Genomic DNA, 8,095 nt, shown 5'->3' with positions numbered 1-8,095 from the left:
CTGCGGAGGCAGCCAATGAAAACGAGCCCTTCTCCAGCCAATCGGCGCGTTTCCGTCGAAGGGGAGCTGGCGTCGTCAGACTGTCTCTTTCCTTTGCTGCGAGAGTGGCGTCGTCGGCTGGCGTGTGGGGGGCCGTGTCTCTTTAAGAATGGAACGCGGAGCTCCGCGGGCTGTGGCCGAGGGTACATTGTGACGTCGCCGCGCCATTGTGACGTCGAAAGGGACCCCCCCACCCCCCAAATAAGAGGCGCCTGCGAAGCCGGAGGAGGAGGAGGAGGAGGAAAGCGGACGGAGCTCTCTCCCTTCTCCATTGTGGCTCCCGCCCTGGGGCGCCTCTGGGATTCCCGCGCGCTGCTTCCCCCGGCTCCCGAGCCAGCCCTTCTCGCCTTCAGCCATGCTGACCAGAGCATGGACTCCGCGGAAGGCGATGTGCTGTCGACGCGGGAGCAGCTCTTCCACGAGCGGGTCCGGGAGTGCCTCGTGAGTAGACGGCCGCCGGTGCGGGGATGTTCCCGGGACAGCAAAGGCGGGCTGGGGGGAGTTGGCTTTGGGTCACAGAAGAGGAAGCGACTTGCTCCCCCCCCCCCGCCTGCACCCTGCCCCCCGGGTGGCCGCGCGTCCGGAATTTCCCGGACACATACATGTCCGGGGGAATCCGGACGCATGGCCACTGACGTCGGCGGTGTCGATTTCCGCTTTAAATAGCTAGAACTTTGGCGTAAATAAATAGCTCGACAACTTTTCCGCCCGCCGATTTTCAGCCTTTGAAATATGGGAAGCCTAGACCTGGAGGGGTGGGGGGTGAGCAGCGCTTACTTCCCGTGTAGACCCAGTTGGGATGGTACCGTAGGCTGCCTGACACGCAGGCTGTGAAGGGGGCATCGGCTGGCGAGGCGGAAAAGCCCACAATTTTCAGGTAGGAGAGAGCAACAAGTCCCGCCAGGCCTCCTCTGCGGTGAAACGTCTCTCCAACACAGAGGATTGTGCTGTCATAACCTGGTAGTTGAGAAGGCGGGTTGAGAAATTGAGGTCGAGCATGTCACTTGCAGAGTTTTGCTCGCTTAGTGAGAGAATAAGCAGTGAGTCAACTTATTTAGGGCGGCTGAGACAACTGAGATCTTCTCCCCCCCCCCCCCGTTTGTTTTTATCTATGTTTCTCGTGGAGTTCTTAACATCGCAACGACATAATCTGTAATTATGCAAAACAGAAAAAAAAATTTTTCCTTCCAGTAGCACCTTAAAGACCAACTAAGTTAGTTCTTGGTATGAGCTTTCGTGTGCATGCACACCTTCAGAAGTGTGTATCTGAAGAAGTGTGCATGCACACGAAAGCTCATACCAAGAACTAACTTAGTTGGTCTTTAAGGTGCTACTGGAAGGAAAAATTTTTTGTGTGTTTTGACTATGGCAGACCAACACGGCTACCTATCTGTAACTGTAATTATGCAGTAATTGAAAGACTTTAAATTAATGTCGTTGCACAAAGTTGTTCGTTTTATTTGAGTGACTTATTTGTGTGTGGCCCCCGCCATTTATAGAGCTGCCCTGATAACAGGAGTTCTTGGGACAACTGCTGTATATAGAATAACAGAATTGTGCAGTTGAAAGGGACCACAAGGGTGATCTAGGTCAGCCCCCTGCAATGCAAAAATATTTTGCCCATGCTCTACTGATGGAGTCTGCTGAAGCCCACTGAGTGACCTTGGCCCAGTGACTACCTCTCAGCCTAACCTACCTTACAGGGTTGTTGTGAGGATAAAAAGGAGAAGGGGAGATGCGTTGTATACCACCTTTTGCTGCTTGGAGGAAAGATGGGATATAAATATAACAATGGCTAATCATTAAATACTGACCTGACCTGACCAAGGTAACCCAGCGAGCTTCACAACCCAGTGGATATTGGAGCCCTAGTCTTCTTGCCCAGGTCCCATATAGTATTTCTCTAGAACCATTGGTGTACACTGTGCTTTTCTGGTGAGCAAAAACAGGCTGGACTCTGCTTTGAGAAGCCTAGAGTCTAGCTCATGGGTAGGCAAACTACGGCCCGGGGGCCAAATCCGGCCCGCGGACAGTCCGGGAATCAGCGTGTTTTTAAATGAGTAGAATGTGTCCTTTTATTTAAAATGCATCTCTGGGTTATTTGTGGGGCATAGGAATTCGTTCATTATTTTTTTCAAAATATAGTCTGGCCTGAGGGACCAGCCCCCTGCTGTAAAAGTTTGCTGACCCCTGGTCTAAGCTGCGGACTGCTTTTGTTTTGCATTCTCCAACAGCATGTTTGGCGCTGGTGAGTTGTGGGGTGTATGTGTGTGCCTAGATAGCTGAAATAAGAAGCATTCATGACTGTGAGTCTTCCTGACCAAGAGAAGTCTGGTGTCATGGGCTGGCTGAGTCAGGGCCGGGCAGGCCAGACCATCTGTAATGTTCAAATACAGTGGTACCTCGGGTTAAGTACTTAATTTGTTCCGGAGGTCCGTTCTTAACCTGAAACTGTTCTTAACCTGAAGTACCACTTTAGCTAATGGGGCCTCCTGCTGCTGCTGCGCCGCCGGAGCACGATTTCTGTTCTCATGCTGAAGCAAAGTTCTCAACCTGAAGCACTATTTCTGGGTTAGTGGAGTCTGTAACCTGAAGCGTATGTAACCCGAGGTACCACTGTACTTATTCCAAGCTGTTTCATGAAAGCAGAAGGTTGCATGTTTGTGTTCATTTCTGGAGGATTAATGTGTGTGTGCATTTGATTTGCCCTTGGTGATGATACAGCAGGTGGTCTAGTGCAGGAATAAAGAAACTATTCCCATTCCAATCAGCCCTAGCCAGCGACGATGGGAGCTGTAGTTCCATAAAATGAAAGGCTGCTGTTTCCCCATCTCTGGGCTTGAGGCTTCAAAATTATATTAACTGCTTGTGCCTCCATGTTCAAACAGCATCTTCTCTGACTGGGTAACCTTGAGGCATCTTAGTCACACCTTCAAGCTTTTCTGGAAATTGGAATAATCGTGGCTTGCTTCACAATAGAGCATGTGACAGCAAACATCTTGCCTGTGTTGTCCTTTGGTGAACTGGTGGCTTGGCCTTTGTGCAAATAAAGTTGGCATTTCCAGATCGCAGGCTGGGTACTTCTCACTGTACCTTTTAAAAACAGAATTGGAAGAGGTAACAGCCATGTTTTTGTGTCTCCTCACTTCCCCTCCTAATGCCTGTCTTCCTCTTCCACATACTGTGTGACCTCCTTAGAGTGTTTCCTAACAGGGGAGGAAGGAGGAAGAGAGAGGAGAAACTGTCTTTAACATAATGTCCCAATTCAGATGCCATTTTAAAGGTGTGTGGGAGAAACTCTAGGGTGTGACCTGGCCAGCATGCCAACCTCTAAGAAATGCATGCAGATGGCTATCTGTGTTTGTGAAGGACTGGCATACGTGTCCCTGTTTTGCTGTTAAGTTGTATGTTTGGGAGGCAAAGGTTGCTTAGCTAAACAAGCCTCAAAGGTGTTCAGAACTGTTCTCAGCCATACTGACACTTGCTTTCAGGATCTTTCTCTTTTCTGTGAGCTGTACATTCGAATGAGCGTTTGTTGTCTTGGTGTATTTCTGAAGTTCAGAAGATCAGGATCTGAATGAAAGACCATTTGGGAACGCCATGCACACTACTCTCAGTGTCCAGAAAGAAGGGCAAGATACAGCTGTAAAAAATCTGCCAATGGATTAGTAATTTGACAGTGTTCTTTTACATAAACTCTGTATATGTCCCATTCTCTGATAAATTTTTCATCTGCAGCGTCTCTTAACCTGATAGTCTCACCAGTTCAGCGTATTCCCTTAATTGGTTTTGCCAATCTAGTTTAGATGGTATATCCTATCCTTCCCCATCTTTTGCAATTAAAATTCTGGCTGCTACAGTGGCTTACATAAAGAGTCTCCTGAACTTTTTTGGAATTTCATGACCCATAATTCCCAGCAGGAAGGCTTCAGGTTTTTTAGGGAAAGAGCATTTAAACATTTTCTTAAGCTCATTGTAAATCATTTCCCAAAACTGTCTAATCTTCTTACAGTTCCACCACATGTGAATCCATGTGCAGCCTCCCTGCATTTCTAACATACGCTTGTCCTGGATCTAAATATTTTAGCTAACTTAACCGGTGTCAAATGCCACCTGTAAAGCATTTTTATGCAGTTCTCTTTTAAATTGTACCAAATCTGATGTCTTCCCTCCAGAGTCATGATACACACCTCTCATCATGCCTTCCCCCCTTTACTTAGAAGCTGCCAGTCTTGCAAGCCTTCCTCATAGGAGACTTGCACCAACCCCTTCAACTTGTGGATTCCCCTTTCCTGAATCTTTTCTAGCTCTACATGGAGCAGAACTTTCCCTAAAGCTATTCTGCTTTCACCACAGGGAGTAGCCTGTGTTAGACCTCCATTAGAAACTCTCCTGGACTTTCTCTCTCTCTCTCTCTCTCTCAATTATTTATTTGGTTTTCAAATTAAAAATTTTACAATCACAAACATACAACATAAGGACAAGATTCCAAAGAATCTCCCGGACTTCCCTTCTCCCCTTTTGGGTCCTACTATTACCGTATTTTTCGCCCTATAGGACGCACTTTTTCCCCTCCAAAAATGAAGGGGAAATGTGTGTGCGTCCTATGGGGCGGATGCAGGCTTTCGCTGAAGCCTGGAGAGCGAGAGGGGTTGGTGCGCACCGACCCCTCTCGCTCTCCAGGCTTCAGGAAGCTATCCGCAAGCCCTGGGAGCCTGGCAGGAGTTCCCGCCGGGCTCCCAAGGCTTGCGGACAGCAGCCCGAAGCCTGAAGCCCGGGGTGCACTCCGCAGCACACCCTGGGCTTCAGGCAGATGTCCACAAGCCTTGGGAGCCCGGCGGGATTTCCTGCTGGGCTCCCAAGGCTTGCGGACAGCAGCCTGTTCTGGGGGCTGGGGTCAGGGGAAGCTCGGCCTTCCCCCGCCCCAACCCCGTGGCTGGGGGGGGGAAATAATTTTTTTCTTTATCCCCCCCCCCAAAAAAACCTAGGTGTGCCCTATGGGCCGGTGCGCCCTATAGGGCGAAAAATACGGTAGTCCTTTCCTCTTGCATCTTTTATAATACAGTGGAACCTCGGTTCCAGAACGCCGAAAACCTGGAAGTGAATCCTTCCTGTTTCAAACGTTTTTTCGAACCCGAATGTGCGACGTGGCTTCTGCTGGGTGCAAGAAGCTCTTGCAGCCAACGGGAAGCCGCGCCTCAGTTTCTGAATGTTTCAGAAGCTAAACAGGCTTACGGAAGGGATTTTGTTTGAGGACCAAGGTTCCACTATAATCCAAATCGTATACATCTCCATTATATCCAAAATTCACCGTTAAACTGCAAGTGTTATTCAAATCCTACTGACGATTTTCACTGTTTACAATGGTTTTTAAGGTACTGGCCTTTCTCTCTCTTTGTCCCCCGCCCTTCCCAGATTTAAGTCAAGACTCTGCTGTGTCACACAGGAACTTCTGAGGTGAAGCTTCTGGAATGCTTGCTAAGAGTTCCATTTTGGCACCTGATGCACAAGCAGCTCAGTTTCAGACTGCTGGGTGGGATGTTGTTTTTTTTCTGGATGGCAGCATTAGCAAGAGTTGCATCTCTATTTGTGGCCCTGTCTCTGCCCAGAGACAGCTCCACATGCAACTTATGCATGATATGAGGAGGTTGGCAAGCCGAGAGATTCCTGGCATCCCTCCCTCTCTGGTGCAGCGAGTTCAGCTTCCCAACGTGGCTTTGTGTGCTAAAGGTTAGTCCGAAGTCCCATCTGCGGACTCTGGAGCACTAGCAGGGATTTGGAGTTCTGTAACGGCTTCAGTAATCTGCTTAGCCGGGATAATACTGGGGAGTTGCGTAATACGAGTGTATAGCTCTAGAACATGGGTAGGCAAACTAAGGTCCGGGGGCCGGATCCGGCCCAATCGCCTTCTCAATCTGACGGTCCAGGAATCAGCGTGTTTTTACATGAGTAGAATGTGTCCTTTTATTTAAAATGCATCTCTGGGTTATTTGTGAGGCCTGCCTGGTGTTTTTACATGAGTAGAATGTGTGCTTTTATTTAAAATGCATCTCTGGGTTATTTGTGGGGCATAGGAATTCGTTCATTTTTATTTTCCCCCAAAATATAGTCCGGCCCCTCCCACAAGGTCTGAGGGACAGTGGACCGGCCCCCTGCTGAAAAAGTTTGCTGACCCCTGCTCTAGAGGGCCATGTTGGCAGAAGAAGCGACCTTTAAACGTGTGTGTTTTCACTTGGGAGGAGCCGGTGTTGAGCCACTGGGATGTGTTGACAAGCATGTCCAAGGAATTTAGTCCAGGGTTAGGTAACATAATGCCCTTTCCTTTCTTGCTGGACTACAACTCCCATAATTCCTGGATCTGATGGGAATTGTAGTTGAGCAACATCAGTGTTTTTAAATTTGCCAGGCGACAGGCAGATTTTGTACCTGGCTATTGGCCGCTTGCGACCAAGTGAAGATGCCCAGGGGCCAGGCCAGGATGGCTCCTGACTTTTCCACCAGCTGGAGCTGCAGGCCTGGGAATCATTGGATCTGAACTGTTTTCACACACTAGCAACATATCCTGCAGAACTCTACCTGTTATATTACATCTGCACAATCAGAATGAATTTCGGGAACCAAACAGTCGTATTGCGGGGAAAAGGACTTTTGAGTCACCTGGCTCCAAAATGGCAACTAGGCATTCTGATTTGGGGAGTGCAACCCTGGTTTAAGGAGGCATTTGGTGCTTACCACATACAGTGGTTCCTCTGGTTACGTACTTAATTCGTTCCGGAGGTCTGTTCTCAACCTGAAACTGTTCTTAACCTGAAGCACCACTTTAGCTAATGGGGCCTCGTGCTGCTGCCATGCCGCCCCCACGCGATTTCTGTTCTCATCCTGAAGCAAAGTTCTTAACCCGAGGTACTATTTCTGGGTTAGCGGAGTCTGTAACCCGAAGCGTATGTAACCTGAAGTGTATGTAACCTGAGGTACTACTGTAATGAGTTTTTAGCACTGAGCATATGAAGGGCACCATGTTGAAAACATAAGAAGAGTTCTCCTGAATCAGGCCAAACACATTGTCCTGCATCTCTACAGTGGTACCTCGGGTACCACTTAATTCGTTCTGGAGGTCTGTTCTTAACCTGAAACTGTTCTTAACCTGAAGCACCACTTTAGCTAATGGGGCCTCCTGCTGCCGCCGCACGATTTCTGTTCTCGTCCTACAGCAAAGGTCTTAACCCGAGGTATGATATCTGGGGTTATGGAGTCTGTAACCCAAAGCATCTGTAACCCGAGGTACCACTGTATAGTCTGTTCAAAGAAGTGACCATCCACATGCATCTGAGAAGCTCAGAAGCCGGGCATCAGGGCTGTAGCTCACCGGTGGTTTAAGGTAACTGGCGTTCAGTGTCCTATTTATTCTGAACCCAGAGCTTCTAGCCAGCTAGCCATTCCTGTCTAATTGGAGGCGATAGACCAATCTCCCTTTAATTTATGTCATTTTTAAAACTGAGGAGTAAGAATAGGCTTCGACAGGCGATCAGATATGGGGTGTGTGTTGAACTGAAGGTTGCTTGCATCCCCATGTTTGCTTGTGTGCCATAATGCTACTCTTTGCACTTCTAAAGATCCAGCAAACATTCAAACACGAGAGGCATGCATAATTCATCCCCTTGAGCCATCCAGATACTGTAGTACCGTATTTTTCCCTCTATAACACGCAGATTTTTTCTCCTAAAAAGGAAGGGGAAATGTCTGTGCGTGTTATTGAGCGAATGTGTGGTCCCTGGAGCCAAATGGCAAAAAAAATCAGGCAAAAATCAAATCGCGCGTCTCGGAGAAGGGAAACCTGAAAAGAGGAAGTGGCTGCTTTCCTGCATTCTGCCTCAGGGTCTTACTGCCCACCCTCCTCTGTTTCCTTGCTGTGTTTGCTGAAACGGAACAAAGAGCAGGGAAAGCCCCTCCCCTCCAGGGAAAGCAGAGTGTCGTCTCTGTGCTCCGGTGCTGCTGAAAACATGCAGGAGGGAGGGAGGGAGGGAGGGAGAGAGAGAGAGAGAGAGAGAGAGAGAGA

The 8,095-nt window shown here is 48.6% G+C and overlaps 1 protein-coding gene across 3 annotated transcripts in view; it reads left to right on the top strand.

Annotated features, from left to right (window-relative positions):
• The window catches only part of LMBR1L (limb development membrane protein 1 like), a 52,815-nt gene continuing 44,720 nt past the window's right edge, over positions 1 to 8,095 (top strand). For all 3 annotated transcript variants that reach the window (XR_014544420.1, XR_014544421.1, XM_083598746.1), the window contains exon 1: positions 1 to 480. Coding sequence is in view for 1 of the 3 variants with exons in the window: in XM_083598746.1 (XP_083454872.1) it covers positions 16 to 480 (465 nt within the window). In the remaining 2 variants the exon portion in view is untranslated. The remainder of the gene's footprint in view (positions 481 to 8,095) is intronic.

The sequence above is a fragment of the Podarcis filfolensis genome (genome assembly GCF_964270895.1).
Source record: "Podarcis filfolensis genome assembly, chromosome: 2".
Classification (NCBI taxonomy): domain Eukaryota; kingdom Metazoa; phylum Chordata; class Lepidosauria; order Squamata; family Lacertidae; genus Podarcis; species Podarcis filfolensis.
This window is presented reverse-complemented; position numbering and strand designations above follow the sequence as displayed.